The sequence below is a fragment of the Melampsora larici-populina genome (genome assembly GCF_000204055.1).
Source record: "Melampsora larici-populina 98AG31 unplaced genomic scaffold MELLAscaffold_15, whole genome shotgun sequence".
NCBI classification, from domain to species: Eukaryota; Fungi; Basidiomycota; class Pucciniomycetes; order Pucciniales; family Melampsoraceae; genus Melampsora; species Melampsora laricis-populina.
The window spans coordinates 1,612,693-1,635,544 of NW_006768779.1; the positions used below are offsets into that span (position 1 = coordinate 1,612,693).

At 38.5% G+C, this 22,852-nt stretch overlaps 3 protein-coding genes across 3 annotated transcripts; 1 reads left to right on the forward strand and 2 right to left on the reverse strand.

Annotated features, from left to right (window-relative positions):
* Positions 1 to 8,593: 8,593 nt before the first annotated feature.
* Positions 8,594 to 9,628, reverse strand: MELLADRAFT_105990 (uncharacterized protein; the record flags this gene model as incomplete). The annotated part of the gene is made up of 3 exons (XM_007409253.1): positions 8,594 to 8,602; positions 8,865 to 9,141; positions 9,471 to 9,628. The coding sequence occupies 3 exons, from the start codon at positions 9,626 to 9,628 to the stop codon at positions 8,594 to 8,596; spliced, it is 444 nt and encodes a 147-aa protein (XP_007409315.1).
* Positions 9,629 to 15,912: 6,284 nt separating this feature from the next.
* On the forward strand, positions 15,913 to 18,208 carry MELLADRAFT_116324 (uncharacterized protein; the record flags this gene model as incomplete). The annotated part of the gene is made up of 6 exons (XM_007409249.1): positions 15,913 to 16,033; positions 16,113 to 16,230; positions 16,312 to 16,695; positions 16,809 to 17,255; positions 17,351 to 17,840; positions 17,947 to 18,208. The coding sequence occupies 6 exons, from the start codon at positions 15,942 to 15,944 to the stop codon at positions 18,018 to 18,020; spliced, it is 1,605 nt and encodes a 534-aa protein (XP_007409311.1).
* Positions 18,209 to 18,704: 496 nt separating this feature from the next.
* On the reverse strand, positions 18,705 to 20,846 carry MELLADRAFT_105992 (uncharacterized protein; the record flags this gene model as incomplete). Its single annotated transcript, XM_007409252.1, has 4 exons — positions 18,705 to 19,342; positions 19,386 to 19,390; positions 19,506 to 19,602; positions 19,835 to 20,846. 4 exons carry the CDS (start codon positions 20,844 to 20,846, stop codon positions 18,705 to 18,707), a joined length of 1,752 nt encoding a protein of 583 aa, XP_007409314.1.
* Positions 20,847 to 22,852: the final 2,006 nt, after the last annotated feature.

Sequence of the window (22,852 nt, forward strand, 5' to 3'; positions counted from 1 at the left end):
TACGGTTGAGCCATGTGAAAGCACGACAGGATGATGGATGATGTTCAATTAGACTTAGGTTTGGGACAGCTGTCCCAAAGTGGACTATTTTGGCGCAGGTGCCGTATTGAAAGAGGAACTGTCCATCTTAGCTCTCACCTTCATACCAACCCATACAACACACGGGCCTTTTTTTCAAGTCAGTAGGTCCTAGTAGGTCACCCTAAAAGGTAGTATGTAAGTAATTCAAAAGTTTTCATCGGTCGGAAGGATGGGAAAAAAAATCCCTGATTGCAAAAACAAACATAATGCCATCTAATCTAATAGCCTTCATATATTTACAAATAAACATTGAATAAGGCCAATGGTAGTAAGTTTGATCACGTACTTTCACATTATCCATCATCAACCACTCCGTTACTCACAATGACTCACCAGAAAAAATTAAAGTCTAGAAAAGCTGAGACACTCAAGCGTAAAGCTGTGACACCTCTCGACGCACGCTGTCTTGCAATGAAACGCCGGGCTCGCGAAAACGCCGAGATCACAGTCGGCAAGGCCGTCTCTGCCGCAGCTGAAGCATACGAACGGGTGATGCGTGGGCAGGGTCCTTCCTGGTACAACCCTGAGGAAGCCGAATGGGAAGATGTTGAAGCTGACAACCCTTTGGAGCCACCTCATGACAATTGCAACTCCCCGACTCCGGAACCTGAAATCATAAATCCCGTCGGAGCAGAATATGCCCATGGTCTCAACAAAGGCTTTCATGCAGGACGACGCCAGCTTGAAGAAATTCAGTGGAGAAATAAGTACCCTGCAATGTTTCCTGTCTTCTTGACGTGCCAGCAGAATACCGGGAACTGGTCAAATCCAGACACATATTGCACTGACTGGAAGGAGCCATGTAACTGTCAAGGGCCACCTCGCACTTTGGATGTCCTCGATCTGTGGTGTGAGCTACCACTGCTCAATAGAAAGTTGAACGAGGCTAAGCTTATCATGATATGATGTTTACCAGGTCGCAAACAGGTCCAGCTCAAATTCTGTTCATGTTCTCCAAATGACCAAGTGCGTTTGATCCAGGCTGGTTACATTGGAGGAACCCCTCAACGACCCGAGTCTGTCATCACAATTGGACTGCTACGTTTCTTTCACACAATGTGGAAGTATTGTAGCCTCCGATTCAGGCCTTTTGCCGAGGGCCTGAATGAATTTTTGGATGCGGGAAATCCTTTATTTCTGAACAAAGATGGGAATACGGTTAGTAAATATTATTCTCCCTGCTTCACTCCATGTGTCATGTTTGTCACTCTAAAATTTTGGCATCTAGACACGCGAATGGCATTGAACCTTGTCATCAGCGGTTGATGCCTATCGGCAGATGATGGTGATGGCAGAAGAGGCCACTGATCGGATTCTTCACCCGACTGCCAAGGACAAATTGGCCAGTATTTGTCCACCGTGTTTTGGACCAGGTGTTGGCCGCCTACCTCCTGGTGAGGCTGATCACATTGTGTGTCTCGATGGGAACTTCCAACACCGGCGGCATTTGGCGGCTAGTATTGAAACGGGTGACATTATTACCCCTAAGTTATTTCTTGATCCTGACGCAGTGGAAGCAGTCCGACAAAAGATGTCAATTCCTGTGACAGGCAAACGAGATAAGAAAAAAACCCCATGGCACGAGGCCGAAGTGGTGAGAACATATTCTTCAAACTTTACCTGGGATTTGTCCATACTTACTATACTTTTTAATAGGATCCTTGTACAGCAAGTCACACGGCCGCTGATGATGTGCGTGGCAAAACTCACTGGCAAGGTTGTGATGAAACTGGATTAATGGGCATGGGATGCCGACATGACCAATGTCTGAAGTTTATAAGCATCGTCCAAAGTGGAGAAAAGTGGATTTTTTTCTCAAAGATAATAAGCAGATGTATAATACCTGATGACACAATAAATCTTTTATTATATATAGAAACATATACCCTATATCACTGTTAGACTGGCTTCTCAAAGCGACGGAGGCCAGGGAGGCTCGAGATGGTGATATTAGTGGTTCACTAATGGTACTCTATGATATCGGATGCACATTGAAAAAAGGACTGATCAAGGTAAGTAGGGGTTTTCAATTCAATTAAAGTTGTCACATGAAATTGATATGATATACAGCGTAAACAATTCCCGGAGGCCATGGCAGAGGGGCGATTGATGTTTGCCACCAGTCTTTTTCATGCATATGTCCATGAATGGTCATGTCAACTAGATTATAACCCTTGGCTGAATGAGGGATGAGGTCTCTCGGATGGAGAGGGTATGGAACGTATATGGGCTGATTTTGAACCACTGGTCAGACCACTACGGTACTCGACTAAACAGCACAGACTGACAGCACTGAATTTTCGAGCTGCACACAAAAATTTTCGAGGCCAAAACAAATCAGGTAATGCAATGCACTTTGAGGTGATAATTCGGAGATTAATCATTAACATGTTAATGAGGCCATGCTCTACAAACCTACAGTCCGCAACAGCCTTGATCGACTGCACCAAACTCAGAAAAAAAAGTCAGCAGCGGAACAAGTATTGGAAGGACTCCACATTTTGCATGGCCACACCGAAAATTACTTCAAAGATCAATGGGAGCGGAAGAAAGCTGTCCAAAGCCAAACCATCACCCAAACCAGCGCAGACTACTTAGAGCAAGTAGGTGAGCTTGTGGAACTGGAGGAGAACTTGGTGAAAGCGCAGTGAGTTATCTTTTGTTTTCAAGGGAAGGAATGTAAAAGACCCTTACAGGGGTTGACCTTCAGGGAGCAACTTGAGAATCTTCACCAGAGAAGATGGCAACGACACAATGCTCATGCAAGAAGGCGAGGTCAGCGGAGGGAACACACTGCGGTCCCCAACACCTTAGTATTGCTTGAAAAGGCCATTGAAAGTGTCACAGATAGACTAGGAGATGATCAGTTAATTGAGTTGACAGGCACCAAAGGTATGATTTCCATCTAAAGACCAATCATTTTGAGGGGCTGACTCAAGTTGCATACTTGAGTGAGTCAGATCAACGGGCCAAACCTCTTATTAAGATCAGAGTGGCCAAAGGTAAGCTTTTGGGAGCAAAGGCGAGTGTAATAGAACATAGAAGGAGAGCAGGGCATGCACGAGGTAAGAAAGTGAATCTGCCTGGAACGGGACAATAATCATTGAACATATTTTCCTTCACTCTTTTTTTAGGGACTAATGTCCAAAAAAAAATGAACACATTGCGTACATTAAAAAATACTCAATTGCGACGAAAGGTGGCATCATATCTGCGATTAGCCAATGAGTACAATACAACCTTTGAACCCGATCCTTTATTAGCGACCCCAACTCTACAAGAAGTCGAGGCCATGGATATATCTCACCCCTTTCTGAATTTTGGCAGTCTCATTCACTCGGACGAGTCATGGGCCATAGATGAACCAACACAGACTGGTATTGAAGCGTATCTCACCATCTGTCGTAGTAAGGAGGAACTTCGCCGTCTTGCCAAAGAAACTAGACAGATGGTTAATTGGGCTTTAGAATTTCAGGAAAAGATCAATGTTGTACGTAAGGACACTATGGATGGTCGGTTGTTTGTTCAATTTTGATGTTGCAAATCTCCTATCATTCAATCCTAACATATGATGTTTTTGTTGGTACGACAGATGTCATTCCCATTTGGCCAACTAAAGAGGTGATGATGGCATTGACATCATCTGTAGCTCGTGAAGCTTGTCGAATCTGGCTGTATTGGAACAGCAACATCAGCAGTTTGCTTGTTGAAACTGCTCCATATAATGTTTGCATATGTGAGACAGGAAGTGATAACGAATTAAATGCTAAATGGATTACAATGGTTGAAGCAAGTCTTAAGGAATGGGAGAAAATGGTCCACATCGAGACCATTTTGGGTGAAGGGGAAGAACATCAGGATGAGGACGACTATGAAGAGCATGGTGCTGAGGATGATGATGAATTTGATACATGAAAAAAACTCGGAATGATAATGATATTAACTTTATTGTATCATGTGTTGCCACTGGAATCGATTTGGGTGATTGTTCTCACTATAGGTGTGAACAATCGCCAAACTCGAAATGATTGAATACATTATTGGTGAAGATCTATTGCTTCACTAACAAAACGTGTTTTTCACAACATTCTTCACACATATAGCAATCAATTTGGATCATTTCATTGTGAAGTATTTTCCAAATCAGTGTGAAAAATGTGTTCATGAATGCGTGATAATACATTCTGGAAGATCCTTTCCTTTACTAAAAAAACATGATTTTCATGAGGTGAGTGAAATATTTGCATTATTAGTGACGATTCACACTGTTTCAGTGTGAAAAGTCGAAATTAAGTGTGAAAAATGTGAGTCATCAACAATAATTGCAACGATTAAATTATCTTTTGTGAAGATAATTTACTTCACTAAAGCAATATCATTTGGACAGCTTTCTTCACACATATATTGAAACATTCACACCATTTCTGTGTGCAAGCTCTCCATAATCAGGGTGAAAAATTTGAACTATTTTGGTAATAAGACAATTTCTTTCACTAATAAAATAAAACTTTTGCAGCACTCTTCACACGTATAGTGAAACCTTCACCCTGTTTAAGTGTGAAATGTTACCAAAATCAGTGTGAAACATTTGCACTATTGGTGTGAAAAATCCAAAATCATGATCTAGATCTATCAATTCAATTCAATTCCTCTAACAAAACTAGGTTTTCACAACCTTTTCGCATCTATAGTGAAGAATATTCTCACACGATTTCTGGGTTATCATTTCTGTGTGAAACATTTCAAAAATAGTTGGCCTTTGTGAAAAATCACTTCACTGAAAACATGCAAATATCACAACTAATGCCAAACCTTTACATATTCTCTCTCTCTACGGAGTGATGCCACCTGGTATCAAGCGGAGATATCCTCAAATTTGTCCTGTCCTTTGTGTGTATAACTTGAGTTAGATAGAGTAGAGTTAAAAATGATTCAATATGAATTATATATCAACTATTGTTCTGTTTCCATATATACAACAGAGTAGTAAGATGAAAAATGAAATTACAAGGAACACTTGTTATCCAACCCTATCCTTCAACTTCAGGAACATTCTGCAAGGGTGATTGAGGGTTCATTTGGTCTTGATCTTGCATGACGCTTTTTACGACGGTGTATAACCCAGTGTTAATGTCATTGAGCCACATCTGATGGGTCTTGGTTGTCATCTTTTCGAATGGTTTGGACAGTAAATCATCTGTCATGCAGGAGGCAGCGTCTCGTATGCATTCGAGCCGGATGTTGTCCTTGAAGTGTCGATTTTGGAGTGTGATGTGAGGTGACGAGGTCTTGGGGTGACAGTCAAAGCGGCCTAATGGAGGCTTGAGATGCTGCCCTGAGCGATTGAAACATGGGTGAGTTTAATGGCATGATCAGTAAAATGATAAATACATACAAACTAGTTGATTCAACGCAGCAGTGAGTTGAGATTTGAGCAGGTCGCAGGCCTGAGGTTTCTTTGTCCGGGTGGGTTTGACTTGGAGGTCTGACTGGGCGACATGCTGTACAAAGTTCTCTAGCAGGTGCCACTTTGTGTTGGTGAGGGTGGTCCAATCGTCAGACGAGGAGGCTTGCATTTCCCAAAGGCCCTTCGCATTGTGAGTGTACGGGCTCCAGGAGGAGGCCATGAGTGCATAGTCTACTCCATAGCGTATGTGTACAGTTTGAAGCTAGAAGATGAGCAGAAGGTTCATAAATATCAATGTCATATTAGAGATGGGCGAGATGACTTTACCTCATTTTCAATGCTTGTGATCTCTTGTATACCTTTGTTCTGCCTGGCTGTGGGAAGATGCGGACCAAATTGCCCGTGGCCAAGGTCACGCGCTACCTTGTCCATGTCAACCAAGCGTTTGAAGATCGGTAGATACAACTGTTGTTCGTCATCAGTCAAAGGTGTAGAGTTAGGTTCTGCCGGAGGAATTGCCCATCCACATGCCAAATAGCCCAGAGTAAAGAACATCCTCTCATTGAAAATGTCTTTCTCATTGGGTTCGAGGTTGGACCAAGTATGACCTAGATGTTGATTCCGCTCTTTGAACCCTTCCTGCGTGTTCCTGGGGGGCACTGTGATTTCATTTGGGTTTGATTAATGAAATTTGTTGAAGTGCGCAAAAGGAACTCACTCGTGGTATTTGCACTTTTGATGCTGTACTTAAGAAACAATTGATAAAATGTGCGTTTTGTTCTGATGCTGACTTCGTGACTTTGTGGAGTAAGTAACAAACAGGGATTGAGTTAGCAAAGGGTTGGTGCCATTCAAATGAATTTGAACTTACAGATATTCGTTGATGGTCTTTTCACTGCAGTGGGCTGCCAAGGCGAGTAATTTTTTGGCTCGGCGATACATGAATTGTAAGGATTTCAACTCCTTTTGGATGTCAGAAGGTATGCGATTTCGGGTTTGGCGACCAGTGGCTGACATGAGTTGCTTGATGGTGTCCATATCCAAGTCGAGCTCGTTGTAGTTTTGAAGTGTGACGTTGATGACCTGACTTTGGCGATTTGTTGTGGTGGATGACTTTGAAGGTTTTTTTTTGACTTTGGGTGTTTTCTCTTCTGCTTCCTCGTCTTCCCAATGGCTATCCTCGTCTTCGCCTGGATTATCTTTGTTCAAGTGAAGATCGCTCACTACACTGGATGATTTGTCCGAGGATTCGGAAGTCTCTGACACTGGTTTAGGTGCGACCTTCTTTGAGGTTCTGCGACGTGTTGGTCGTTTGGAAGGGGCAGCAGATGAAGAGGCCTTGCATTTGGGAGGCATGATGTTGTCGTTGTCGAAGTGGTTGCAGTTGATTAGGTAGGTGACGTGGAATCGAGATGGTTGAGTGGAAAGATAATCGAGATGGTTGAGTTGAAAGATATGTGTAACTTTGGCGGTGTTATCATATTTGAAGGGAAGTCGAGTGACATGGGAATTAGGTTTGTGAAATTGTGTGTCAATGAATGTGTGCTGAGAGTGAGTGAAAGGGGGTTTCACGATACTTTTGTGTAGGGGACTGGGAAGTGCGGGTAGGAGTGAAATAGTGCTTTGTGTGGAGTGAAAATGAGATGATTACAGTAGTTTGGTGTGAACATGAGATCGACAAGGAGTGAGCTGCAAGGTACTTGACCAGAAGGCGAGTGAATTACAGGGAGCAGGGGAGTGAAACTTGGTGGGGTGCGCTGGATGGTGTGTGTAGGATCGTGGAATTTGGAGTGAGGCAGTTGTGTGAATCTTGGGTGTGTAGGTGGCTTCCAGATGCATCGGATGCCTCTGGGATGCATCTGTAGGTGTTTCTGGGAGACGCTGCGAGGATACACAAGGTATTATCCTCGGGTCGGGTCCAACTTCTTAGTGATCACGAGGTGTTTGAATGAGTGGAAGAAACGATTTTTTTGAAAAGACCTTTCTCGCATCAAACTCTGACCATTCTACCCTTCTCGATGTCAAGAAGGGAGGTGGTGGACGCAGTGCACACTTTTCACCATGATTTTTGTCTGATTTTTATTTTCTGCCACCACTAACCCTACCAAGGTTTGGGGCTTTGCTCCATAGCTACCCTAACACTTTCCTGGCTAGTAGCGCTACGTAGTGCTGCAAGCCAGACTTGCCTGGGGTAATCAGGTGCAATGTAAGCACTACAGCAACAAGCCAAAACAAAAGCTTTGAAGAGCTTTGAAAACTAGACCACACTTGTACATAAAGCAACAGGTAAACATAGACCGGTACGAGGTTGGAAAAATTTAAGTAAATGCAAAAGTAATTAATAAGTTTCTTTCCAATCATATGAATATACTAATGTGGGGTAATCAGGTGCGATGTAAGCACTACGGCAACAAGCCAAAATAAAAGCTTTGAAGAGCTTTGAACACTAGAACACACCTAGATACACACACACAGATTAGTAAAGAGTAGAAAAAGAATAATAAGAGAGATAACACAAACCTGTGCGTAAAGCAACAGGTAAATGTAGACAGGTACAAGGTCAGAAAAATGTAAGTAAAAGCAAAAGTAAAACTAAAGAAGAGTTGTAGTTTGAGATTATAATCAGATATAAGTTTGTAACAATGTATGAGAGAAATAAAAGACTTACAATTTCTTTCCAATGAGGAAAGAAACTGGGAGGAACAACTAGAGAGTATATATAAAAGAAAAACACAATCATAAAGCACCACGGACATAAGAAAAAGAAATACGCATGTCACAAGCAACCTATTCCCAAAACACACACAAAATCCAAATAAAACACAGACCCTTCAACTAATCAGACCTCATACCACTCTATTCATCATTCATTTGATCTTTGTTTGTAATCATTAATAAAGCCTTGAACACAAACTAAAGTCCTTGACAAGTCGAGTAAAATAAAACATTAATAAATCAAATCCACCTGAGCATCAACCACTATTAGTCATCTAAAGAAAAAAAATAAAAAGAACACCATGGGATGTTGAATACCATAACAAAAAAGGCTAAGAACGAATCCAAAATTATTATTGCATTTACTTTATTATGCAATACATCCCAACTTTACAGAATCTAGAATTTAGATAAAGGCATTTAATAAAATGTTGACTTTGAAACAATTTTTATGAGCAAATCTAATAATTCATTCCACAGGTCCATTGAATTCATAATCTAATTCCTATTCAATAAATGAAAAATCAGTATAAATTATACCAAAGTTTGCAATCTCAAAAGATTTATGTGAAAAGATGAAATTTAGACATACAAAGATTTCTGCTGCTGTTAATTTATGACTGATATGACATTCAACTCCATGAGATTTGAAGGCTTCAACCAATTCTGGGTCAATAGCTGGAGGTCCTAGTCGTTTTTCTCTAGTAAATACCATAAGTTTGAGATTTGGTCCTTTCTGTAAACCTTCAGCTGAATTTAAGGTATCTCTCCAATACTTTTCACTACAATCTATGTCAGTGACAATTGTTCTGACATTCTCTAGCATCGGAACTTGTAACCAAGAAATATCCTCCCATGTGTAATCATCTTCAACTAAACAACCTGAATCTTGATCTCCAATGACTCTTAAATTTGGAAAACTCAACTCAAAGAGCCCACTGTCAATTTGTTTAGTAAATGAGAATAAAAAAAGGCCTTCTGATGTATGCTGAATGGGTTCCAAAACTTCCTCAAAACCAACTGTATACTCAGTATCATTAGTAAATTCAACAATTTTTAAAGTGTTTTTTGCAGTTTGAGTGACATGAGCACCTGCTTCTAAATTATTATCATAGGGATTTATAGCTAAGTATTTTAGATGGATAATGCTGGAGGTTTTAATTTGAAAGTATCTAAGAATATGTCATTAAGTGTTAAGCATTCAAGTCCAGGTATGACTGAGAATAATTTTGATAATGAATGGTCATTGTAATAAGGTTCTTCAAACCAACAGGCTTCTCGTGTGAAAGACAATGATTTTAAATCTTTAATTGTTGTAAAAGCTTGAATTAGTCTTGAGGAAGCTCCCATAGAATCAGCAAATTGAATCTTCACATCCTTCAAATTTGTACCAATCAATTCAATTAATTCAGATAATTGCTTCATCGTGACTGGAGTTGATCTATTTTGACCTAAAAAAAACAAAAGTAGTGAAAAACTATAGTTAGTAATTTGAAAGACAGTTTTCAGCTAATAAAATTCAAATCAATTACCATCAACTTTTGGTACTCCATCATTTTCTTCTTCTATTTCTTCTTCCAACTCTTCTTCTGGATACTCAACTTTCCAAATTATAAGTCTTTTAACTGGACAAGAAACATAAGGTTTAAATATAGTACAATTATCTATAATTGTTTGTGCAGATTCTGAGTCTTTGATGTAAATCGTATTGTAGTAATTTATAACAGCTCTAGACCAGTTCTTGTTGATGAGTCTTAATCTTATTAAATTTTTGTATGACAAGTACCAAAGGTAAGGTTCTGAACCTGCTGGAGTTTCTAATTTGAATTCTTTATTGGATTGATTGACAACTTCTTGTAATATTTGATCAATGAGTTCTAAAGGTAAATTGTTGTTTTGATCCATTGTAGATGTATATGTGAGTTTTGTTCTTAAATGTTTGATTGTAAAATGAATAAGTTGATTGGTTGGGTTGAGTGTTTTGAGTTCTTGAGAGTTGATTTGAACAAATTTTGATCTGAAGAGAATCTTCAATTGGTTTATAATTGTGATTTAATTCGTTTTTTGAAGTTGAAATAGCAATGTGTTTGTTTTGATCTCTTGATTTTTGGAAAGATGAAGTTGAGTGTTTGATGTTTTGAAATTTTTCATGATCTTGTTCACTTTGAAAAGATGTGGGTGGAAAGATTCTCTACGTACAAAGTCACAAGTGTTGTCTGAAACTACTGTCTTAAGAGTAAAAATGAAATTATGTACGTAGCAGTCACAGCATCGTATCAGAGTCTCAAAATGGTAAATTAAAATCTTTACTCCAAGTCAAATTCAATTTACAAATTCTTCTGATGGAATCGATTTCTGTGCTGAATTAGTATTAAACAAATTGGATGAAAAGATTCAAACTTTATCACTTGAAGGTACAGCTGTTTTGAAAACAAAACTGGTTGTCGTTTTTTTTTTTTTTTTCATATCCGCGGTTTTGAATCTAGCAGAAAAACCGCGCAAAAGGCTGATGACAGCTGATTACGTGGCATGAGGTTCAATCCTGTTGGACCCTGTTGAATCACATTGCAAGCTTGAAGCCAGCGCCACGTTTGTCCACAACACAATTGAGCCATCCTCAACATGCCTGCTGATCGGAATTCACGGCCTTTTCAAAGTTTCAATCAATCACTCCCATATCAAAGAACCACTAATTTCAACACAGCTCAACAGTCTCGTGGTTCTTATAGCGGTACATCCTCAAGCTTCTTCCACCCGGCTCAAGATTTGACTCAAGAAGCACCAATCCTACATGCACCGGGGCATTTTTCTTATCAACGTTTCAGCCAAACTGGCCCAATCACATTTCCAACATCACAACCATCAACCTCTATTTCTTCCTATCCACCTTCTTTGAATGGAAGATCTCAGGCTTCGGGTTTGAATGTTGTTGAAGTTGATTGTGATGGTATGTCTTATTTTTTATTTTCCCTGTAGATATTGATCTCAACTCTTCATCTTCAGATTTGCCGCCTCCACCTGCTTTGAATAGAAGATCACCGGCCTTGGGTTTGAATTTTATTGAAGTTGATTGTGAAGGTACGTCTTGTTGTTCATTATCCCAGTAGATAACAAATTTGACTCTGCTTTTAGATCGCTCATCTTTGAAAACCACTGAGCTGGCTTTCAAAGTTCATGTTGAGGTTTTCATACCTGATGAACCCGATGAGGATGCTCATTCTAGTCGATCACGCTCCAAGAGGTCAACAAAAGCTTCAGGACCAACTGTGGCCACCTACACCCCCCTCAAGAAGGATTGGGAGATTCGGGTATCAGTACATGATGATGCTGATCTTGAGCTTTTCCGTTCTTTGATATTCAGTCAATGTGATCTACTTGAGGCAAATATCTCCGAAGCCCTTACCGCAGCACTCTCAGAGAATGATCTCAAAGTTACCGGTTGGATCCATGCCCACAAGAGCTTCCTCAAGAATAAACAATTTGAAATCATGACCGACACTGCTTTTAACGATTTCATTTCAGCTTGCCTCGACGACCCAATGCAATCTATGCATTTGGATTTTGTACAGACAAACCCAAAGACCAAAAGGGCAAAGGAGAATAACGTGAGCTCGTTCAGTCTTTCTTGTGATTGTGATTGGGTTTGACAAATCAATTTTCAGGCTGAAAAAGTAGCTCGAAATCTTGCTCGACTCAAGCAAAACCGAGCTCAAGGAGCTCATCACAGGCAGTCCACACCTGTATGTTATTGGAAAATTCAATCTCAAATGTAGCTGAGCTGAATGTCTCTTTTGCTCCCATAGAACAATGATGATGATGATGATGAAGCTCGTCTTTTGAAGGTGATTCAAGACCTCACTACACGCTTCACCAAAAGTGAAGCTAATGGTGAAAGCTCGATACGAGTTATTAACCCAGAGAACAAAGAAGAATTAATCAAGTTGAATACAAATATGATCAAGATCTGGGCTCGAGACATCGTGCGTGTTTATTTTATCTTGGTTAAAATGAATACTAATTTTCTCTGGTTTAGGTCAACGGGGTCCCAGGTGTGAGCAACGTGAAGCCACCACTTCGAAGAGGCTGGAAGTGGATCTCGATCAGTGAGTTCAAAAAACAAGAAGCCGAGATCCTTCAGGCTAGAATATCTTGACTTCCTGTTCCAGCAAACACTTCCACCGCTGCTGCAGTACCAGAAGCCTTTCCCTGCCGCAAGAAAGCGATGCCGATATTCATGTCCGAAGGTCAACGAGTATTTCCAGATAAGACAGAATTTATAAAGGCCGCTCAAGTGTTTGAAAGCGAAAGCAATTGTTTGTTTTTCTTGGATTTTACTTTGAATGATTTATGATGGGATTGGGTGCGATCAAAGATGAATAGTTTGTGATCTATCTACAACTTGTATAACTACTTTACTCGTTCTTTAGTTTTTTGTATCCATCTGACCTCAATAGAAGAGTATAGTGTCTACGCTTTTTCATTCTCCTCGATAACTTTTTGTCTCAGTCTCCACTTGTCTGTATCCATACAATCTCAACAGATGAACTTCTTGTCTCGTTTGTCTCATTGTTTAGTTTTTGTGATTTTGATTTGTTTTCAGTTGTTTTTCTTTGAAATTAGAAATCGATTCTAATTTAGATTCTTGTACTCAACTTCTTGCATTCCAAGTAAATCAATCAAAACAAGACATAAGAATTTCTTTTTTTTCTTTCAAAGATCATGTGTACACTTCTACAAACATCCATATCTCTTAATCGATCGATCGATATCACAATCAATTCTAAGAGAGCAACCAAAAATGATCGATATCGCTTAATCAATTCTAAGAGAGCAACCAAACAACCAAACATTGGCATAGTACATACATAGATAAATCGAAGAATTACTTCAAACTAAGTCAGTGACCGAGAATTGAATAAATTTGAAATTGAGATTAATAAAAAAGTGGTTGAAGGTGGTTGATTGAGAATTGTTTGATTTAAATTTGATCGATCGATTTCTTTTGACAGTTTTGAGGAGTTGAGTCAAACTGATTGATGAAATGAATAGAGTTCTACAGAAGCCAAGATGAATTGTACAGAGGAACCATCAGCTCCCTAGTAAATATGAAGTGAACAGCTTCCTCAATAGCCTTGATCATTTCTTCAGGGATTAAACCTTGCAAGTATTGAGTGCGACGAAAATAAGCCTTCAAAGCACTGAAGGCTTTCTCGATAGGATTGAAATCTGGCGAGTAAGGTGGAAGGTAGATCAAGCGGATCCCACGGTCTTCACACAGCTCCTCGATCCTCCCTCCGTGATGAATACGGGCATTATCGATGATTAGAACTGAATTTGGAGATGGATATGGATTCATTTTTGGTAACTGAGAAAGATGCCAGTCAGCAAGTGATGATGGCTCCAAAATCTTTGAAATGATAACTCAAAAATGTTCCAATAGACATACCAGATTGAATTCAAGAAAGTCTTCAAAATCATCTCGAAGGTAACTACCTTCCTGACACGAGACAGCTAAGAGTCCATCCATGCAGACTGCTGGCAAAAGAGAGTACCGGATTCCGGCACGAGTTCGTTTTTGGGGTGTGGTACGATATCCTCGGAACGCTCGGCCATATTGTCTATATACCTCCCGTGAAGCAACAGCACTTTCGTCTAATGTGTAACACCACGTCAGTGAAACAGAGTTGGATGAGGATGAAATCAACAAATTCACCTGCAAATACGAGCATTTCGGCATCCAGATTGGCAATTGAGTAGACGTAAGCGGCCCTCTTGACCGGGCATTGAGCTGGATGAACGGTTTCAACCTTCTTCCGAGTCAAATTGAGACGATCAATAAGGTCGTCGGAAATGGTTGACAAGTTGGCGTGAATGCCGGTTTCATTGTACACCAATTCCCGGACTTCGTCAAGATAGAGTGTTGGGTCAGCAGAGATCAAGTCGGCCATGAATTCACGTTCTTGATCTGAGAATACGAGGGGACGACCACGTTTCTCATATTCTGATGCACTGCGAACCACGGCTAGAGTTGATTCGTATAGTTTTTGCCATTGGGTGAGGGTGTCCACATGTACTGCAGATCGCAGATGGCGTTTGACGGCTGCTCGACTCATACCTTCGGACAATAAAGTAATCGCCTGCACTTTGATGTCGGCGCTGTATCGAGGCATTCTTGTTGTTTTTGTTTCGTGAGATGTGGTGAGGTGGATCTGGCAAGATGGGGGCTTGGACAAGGTGCATGCGAATAGAATTTGGATATTTGCTCCCGATTGGGAGAATTAGCCCAATCAGGTCAAATAAATTGACCGCGGATATGAAAAAAAAAAGAAAAAAACAACGACAACCAGTTTTGTTTTCGAAACAGCTGTAAATAAGTTCTTTCTTTTTTCTCTTCTCTAGATCATCCAAGTTCTAATTAAATACTTTTTTATGAAAATGATATGACATAGTATTCATTAGGTGGTTTGATCAGTCGGTTCTTAATGAATCAAAGTCAAGTGAAAATACGATTTAATACAAAAACGAAGTAATAAATGAAGAAGAAAAGTTTTGAAAAAAAAGCTTTGATTTTTGAAAAGGTATCATGTAAAACAAAGAAAAGATCCAACAAGTCAAAAGACAGAAGATGAATTATAACATCAATGCGTTGAAGATTTCATGATTTTTGTCGTAAAGTTGAATTCGCTTTAGGTTTACGTTTCTTAAAAAGAACTTTTGTTTCTTCTTCAACTGACGGTTTGGTTTCTTCAAGTTGATTTAAAGCGGGTTTAACATCATCCTCATCCACCGACGATCGACTTTGATCACCGTTCACAGGAATTGATACATCTTCTTCATTTGAATATTGGGATTAAAGTACATCCAGACCAAAAGGTAAAATAGGTTTATTGAAATCGATTCCTTCTTCTTCTTTAAGTTGAACGTTTGTTTTCTTCTTCACTTTGATTTCTAGGTTTTTTGTTGGATCGAAATCAGTTTTGATCTTCCGTTCACTGAATAGCTTAGATGGTGGCTCTAAATCTGAATTAAATTGAATAGAAAGTTTCGATCTGATCGTTTGATTCGGAACAATAGTTTCTTTTTTAATAGATGATATTGAAGTCGGATTTGATTTAGGAATCGGTCTTGAGATTTCCCATTTCCCAATAAATCCTTCTTTCATTCTCATCTCTTTTTGAGTGTCAGTTTCTTCATCAATTCCTACTTCGTCTTCATTAACTAATCCTAAACTTTTCGCATCACTATAATTCATCATATCTTGTCCTCCTTTCCATTCATCTAATTTGTTTCCTTTAACTTTTTTCGAATTCGTTTCTAATTCTTCTTAACCATCTTCTATTAATCGTTTAGAACTTGAACTTGATTGATCTTGAGTTTCATGTGAGGCTTCCGCTGCATCATTGGTTTTTTTTCATGATTTGTCTTTCTTCTCCTTTTTCATAATTGAATCTTTCTTCTTTTTTGTATATATCTCTTACATATTGAAGCAAACACTGCCAACATATTTGGCTCGGATACCAAAGTTGTCATCCGACACACCACCAAATTGGGGTGATCAAATTGAAGTTCCATGATGAAAGACATCGAATTCATCTAGTTTCTTGGTCGTGATTACATGTGTGTGGTTTTGTATGTAAAGCTTTGATTACATCATCATCCCTCAACTTCGAAACTCCGATCACTTTCTTCAACTCATCTTTCCGAATCTTTATTTATCATATCTCAACAAATCATCAAAATGGATTCAACTATCATAAAAGAAGCTCAAAAGAATCACCCATTGACACCTAACTATAAGTACGCTTATGGTACAGCAGGATTTCGTGATAAGTAAGTAATCTCATGGTAGATATCAATTTATTACTTCAATCCATCAAATGGAATCCTAATGATTGATTTTTTTTGAAAGTGCAAAGGTTTTAGATAGTGTTTTCTTTAGTGTAGGACTTTTAGCAGTTCTGAGAAGTAAAAAGTTGGACGGACAAACGATTGGAGTGATGATTACTGCTAGTCATAACCCAGAAGAAGTGAGTTACTTAAGTTTTAATGATCAAGAGAAGAAAACTTTTTGTACTAATGATTGATTTCTTGAGGTTTTGTTTTTTTAGGATAATGGTGTAAAACTCATCGATCCTCAAGGAGAGATGTTAAACTCATCATGGGAATCACATGCCACTTCATTAGCCAATTCATCAAACCATTTCAAAACACTTGAAGAAATCATCAAAGTTGAATCAATCGATCTTAAAAAACCTGCCAAGATCATTTATGGTCATGATACTAGACCTTCTTGTGCTTCATTAATCAAAGCTTTTAGGGATGGAATTGATTGTTTATCAAAAACGGGTGAATTTGAAGTTATCGAAGGTGGTTTAAAGACCACTCCTCAATTACATTATCTTGTGAAATGTTGGAATGATGGTGGTGTTTATGGTCATCCATCTGAAGAAGGATATTATCAAAAATTATCAAATGCTTTCAATGAAATCAACGTTAGTCTTGTTTTCTTTCTTTTAACAATCCATTTCTTCAAATTCGATCTAAAAGATAACAAAAGAAGGATCTTATAAATGAAAGCTCATCTTAACTTCTCCTTGCAAATCAGGCACGAAAATCTACTTTACCAACTCTCACCGTCGATTGTGCAAATGGAGTAGGAGCACCAAAACTTGAAGCACTTCAACCATATCTTTCTACCTCTCCACTCTCATTTCAACTGATCAACACCGAGATCCATACCTTAGGAAAATTAAACAAATCATGTGGAGCCGATTATGTCAAGACCACTCAATCTGCACCACCGGTGATGAAACTAGAACCATTTCAACGAGTCTGTAGTTTTGATGGAGATGCAGATCGGATTGTTTATTATTATTCGAATGGAGATCGGTTTAGATTAATGGATGGTGATAAGATCGCTAGCCTTGTGGCTGGATATGTGAAAGATCTGATCGGATTGGAAGATCAAGAAATCCAATCGAAGGCTCGAATCGGAGTGGTTCAAACGGCTTATGCTAATGGGAATTCGACGCGTTATATTACTGAAACATTGGTGAGTTCATTTGGTTCATCTGTTTATATGAGATTTGTATAGGTTTCAATCTCCCCTCCCAAAAAAACTTGATCTGACTCTTGACGGGTTTGAAGGGATTCCCTGTGACTTGTACACCTACCGGAGTCAAATACCTTCATCATGCAGCTCAAGAATACGATATCGGAATTTATTTTGAAGCCAATGGACATGGGACAGTGATCTTCAAACCGGATTTTTTAAAAACCTTACCATCTACTTCAAATCTATCAAAACTAGCGAATCTCATCAATCAAACTGTAGGAGATTCGATCAGTGATATGTTATTAGTAGAAACCATCTTATTACAAAAAGAATGGGGTATGAAAGAATGGGATGAAGGATATGAAGAATTACCTAATAGATTAGTGAAGGTTTTGGTCACTGATCGGAATGCGTTTAAAACGATTGATGCTGAAAGAAAATTATTAGAACCTAATGAAATGCAAATCAAGTTAGATCAGATTGTAGAAAAGTTTAGGTTGGGTAGATCGTTTATTAGACCTAGTGGTACTGAAGATTGTGTAAGAGTTTATGCTGAAGCTGAAACTCGTGAAATGACGGATGGTACGTTTGTTTTTTTCTGATATACTTTGTTTCTTTTTACCAATAGACAAATTCTAGATGGTTGCGTGGTAATGAAAATTGATGATGTTTTTTTTGTGTTTTTTAGAATTGGCATTTAAAGTAGCTGGAATGGTATTTGATTATTCTGGAAAAGGAGAGAAACCTAAGGAATTTCTTTAATGATTCTTCTTCTTTTGATCTTTGTTAAGCATGTTACTATTTATCTCCTGTGTCGTTTTTCTCTTAATGGTTTTTATTTCAAAGATCTTGGTCTTTGTCATTACAGACAATCCACAGTATTTTTTGAAGTTCGAAGGGTATATATCATTTAAAAGAATGTAATTTTATTTATTATTTTGTGATCATTCAAAATGAGGCTAGAGTTTAAGTACAAGGACAAAGAAGTTGACGATGTTGGGAGGGTTGGAGACTATTTTACTCCCTTGACCATCATACTTGGTTTATGTGAATTTCCACATCAAAGTGGTAGAAAACAAGTCAAAGCTTGCACAAACATAAGTGACCATTGCCTGTCTCAATCAGGTTGGGAGTTATGTACTTTTTCAAGCCTTCAAGTCTTGATTTTTTGTCTAAGTACTTTGGACAAAGATTTGATTCAAGTGATTGTGCTCTTTTGCAGACTTTCACTTGGGCTAGACACAAGGTCCCTTGTTGACATATCCATTCTGTGTCAAATTTGAGAGACTCGTCATTATCCACCTACAAAAGTAAGTGCTTTGGCCCAAGATGAATGAAATTGGTCTGCTTGAAAGTTGTGATTTCAAAGAATCAAGTAAGATAAAACAAATGCATATATGATAAAAACAAGACTTTTATATTAAAATGAAGGTAAATACAAATGATTCAAATCTCCCAAGTGTTAGGTAGATTAGGAATTACAGAGATTAATTCTTTGAAAAAGGTTTTATAAGTTTCTATAACTAAAACATCAAGTTGATTAAAACAATTTTTGGATTTAGAAAGTTTGTCAAGCTTACACTTTTGAATAGACATGAACTGGAATAAGTTTTTCAATAAAGGTTTGATGGGTGAAATGCTAGAAAGTTTATCTTCATCTTCACTTTTTTCATTTAAAAAATAATTAATCAAATCTAATTTATTATTTAACATCAATTGATCTGAACAATCATGGTTCAATTTCTTCATCATCTTTAAATCTGTTTTAGTAAAGCTTTTTTTAGGTTTTTGAATTTGATAAATAACTTTGATTAATAACCATAAGAAAGATTCAAGATCATCGATTGAATTTTGAAGGAAAAACTTTTTAGAATTCTTGACTTTTTCTTTGAGTAATCTGATTGATAAGAAACCTCTAGTACCTTTAACTTCTTTTTGATAAATAACTTTTTGATTTTGATGAGAATAAGCTAAATCAAGATCATGTAAGAAAGCTGTACATTGAGTTTTGATAAACAATTCTGAAATTTCTGATAAATGTGAATTGGATGAAATTTGCATTGGTTGTTGTATAACACTTTGATCTGATACCAATAAAACGTTGCCTTCTGAAATATCTCGATGAACCCAACCTAATTTATATAAATTATAATGTCCTATAACAGCATGAAAGATGGCAGTGACTAATTGCTGAAAACCTGCAGCATGATATAGAGGAATTCCAACTGTACGACTAAAATATCTTACATTATACAAAGAGGAAGGTTTAAAAGGATGATAGAAATTCGATGTTGGTAAGGTTTTGTAGATTGGGATTGGAGTGAGATGCCTGATATCGAGTCCGCTAATAAAGAAATCAGTATCATCTTCAGTGAATTCAGAAGCGTTTCTTTTCCTCGAGGTAGAGTCTGAGACGGAAACGGGAAGACTTAAATTTTCAACCTTCAACCAGGTTGCCAAACCAAAGACGTGAATATGGTTTGTCTGTTCTAGAATTGAGAGTATAGCTTGTGTTTCTAGAGAGTTTTGCGGGATCCAATTTTGCTTCATGACCAATCTTTGAGGTTCTTGTTCACCTGTAGAAGGGCTTCTAGATGATTCTGATTGAGACTCTAATAGGCAGACTCGAAGTGATTTTCCAAGGTAAGCTGGACTGTTCACAAAGTCTTTCACAACTCGATAACAACCAAAAGGCGTCACAACCCCTTCACGGTTCATCTTTGAATCAATTCCAGCTTGTTCGGGATCCTTGATAAGCACGCAAACCATAGCCTCAATAAATCGATACATGGAGGTTTGAAGATTGATTTTTTCCGTACAAATGGCTCCTGCTGCATGATAGCAAACGATTCGTACGTGATGCGGTCCTTCGGCGTTGATAGCGAAAATGGCCCGTAGAGATTGATGTGCCATAATTGAGGAAGCATCGGCTGCAGATCGCAAAAGAGATAATTGTGTGGAACTCACGTCAACATTGCCGAGCATTCGAATCGAGTAAGATGTGTTCCCAGCTGAGTCTGATTGATATGCAAGATAATCAGCATACGAAAGTTCATCTAACAAATCAAAATCATGTCGGAAAAATTTCAATCCATAAAAAGGAGCCTTCACTTTCATGTCTAAACTCTTCGCATTCCAATACAAATCGTCAACCATTTCGCAAACAAGGTTCAATAAATCTATCATCATAAGGGTAAGCTGACTTTGGTTTTTCTTGAGAAATACTGATGAATGTTGAGTGATCAAATCTAGAGAGTCTACTTGTTTTTGAATCTGAGTGCACAATGCTTGATACTTTGAAGGTAATGTGAGGAATTCAGAGGAGTAAAAGATTGAGTGTTGAAGTGCATCTCCAATTCGCTTTAAAGTCGGATCAAGATCTGACCTTGAACAAAACTTTGAGATTGATGATTCATCTAGACTTGATTCAGTGTCCGAATTATTTTCTGGGGTTTGGGTCCTACTTGAAGTCTCTGATTGCGTAAAACCATTGAAAACTTGAGAGATTTTAGATTTGCCCAGTAACCAGACCGAGCTCAAGCAATCTTCAAGTTTTTGAGATAAATTAAGTTGTGAAGAGGAAATCATTTCATTCAGTTTATACAATTGATTAGGGTGTGATGATAGCTGTTGCTTTGTGTTGATGATAGAGAGAGAGATGATTGATAGTGAGTGTAAGGATAACTTGCAAAGAAGCGTGCTATATAAGTTAAAGGATGATGAAGATGAAGCTGATGCTTCTCGTACGAACAGGAGAAAGCTCAGCTAGCTGGCATTGAAAGAATGTGCTGATGAAAAGCATCGAAAAGTGACATTTCAAGTTTTAGTCATTATGATGGTAGCCAGCATTCTTTCCGCCGAGCTTTTCATGCTGAAGCATGATATCACGGAAGGGAGTTCAGTCGTAGTTGATGTGACGATGTGATCAAAAGGCTTTCTGCGTGAGTGCATGGTGATTTGATGATGATTTCAGTATGGGTTTGTTGTTCACAATGGTCCATCATAAAACAATGCGTCTCGCCTTAATGTACAAAGTACCAAGTTGAATACACTCCATGCGATATTTTCGATCAATCAAAGCCTCATTATGGAAACTTTTGAACAATAAAATTATGACCTTGCAAAGATCTAGACTTGTTTTCTGGACACGCCGGCCTCTGAAACTAGCTACTCGAGGCCTCTCTATGTGGTGATCGAAGTGATCAGAACCAACTGCAAGGTTTGCATTTTGCCTATCATCATAACCTATCTCCGTTGATACTTGATCAAAGTCGGAACAGGGATCACGTATTATCAAAGGCCTCACCATCGATATAGACAACATCTCGCTTGAAGTGGAAATCACTTTCCATAGGACTTGATTGTTTTTGCGAGGCGCGCGGCCATGACCGCGCAGAGAGTCACGCGAGCACGCGCTGGTAATCACCAAAGTTCACGTGTCTTATAAGACAGCCAGGATGAATTTGTTCAGGTTGGTCGTCATTGCAGATCTCAAAATCACGGCCATATATCGATGTGAGCCGATTATCGTGCCATCACCCACGAGATAGACGAATATCATGATGGTGAAAGGAAAACACAAAAATATCTCACTTGCGGTAGAGTTAAATGCACCGCCTTCAAGAGGATCACATCGTCTCGTGCCATCGTCTCTCTTTTAGGTTGAATCGCATCTCTCGTATGAATCAAAGGTATGGTTATTTAACAAACCCAAACTTTTCAAAGCGATTCAATGGGATGTAAAGAAATGGGTCTTGACAAATCAAGAAAGTCAAGATTTATGTCAATTGGACCATGTAGTCATGGACCTGCGTCCCTTTTAGTTTACAAGTCGGATTGGTGTTTTATCAAGCCTTCAAAACATATGCTACACCTATGTGGTGGGTGTTGTCTATCAACTTACCAAAGTCGATATCCTGTTCTTATACATACTTCTGGCAGTGGCATCATATAATAAAAATTGAGCTTTGATTGTAAGATATCAATAGATGAAAATAATGCAGTTGATGTCGAGTAAATGACATGCTCATCAAAAAACACAAAACGCGCACTTACGTACATAAATTAAATAAAGCTCTATATATGCCAAAGGCTTGCATAGGGATTACGTACTACAAAAAAAACTTTACGGAATGATACCAATTTTATCATGAACATGAAGTAATCACCAAATCTAGAACAAAACAACAATCTAAGCCATACGAAGAAGAAGAAGAAGAATCTAAAGCTTGTGTCTATTAAACTGACATTGCTGAAAAAAGTGTTGAAAGTGAATCTTGTTAAGTGAAATGAGAATAAATCAAATAGTCTATTCAAACCATAATACAATAAATATATAGGAAGAAAAATGTGTAAAAGACTCTCTAAGTTATACCGCATAATTATATCCAATCAGCTATCTAACATTTTGTATTTGTTGTCTGTCAAACAGAAGAGTGGAAAAACTACTTACATCTTATCACACATCTGAATTTGTCATCACTGCATTCATCACCTCATCCTTAGGCACCGTCACTACCGAGCCATCTCCAACTTTTACTTCCACCTTCCCATCATCCCTGATCGCCTGAACGCACGAAGCGTCCACACCTGGT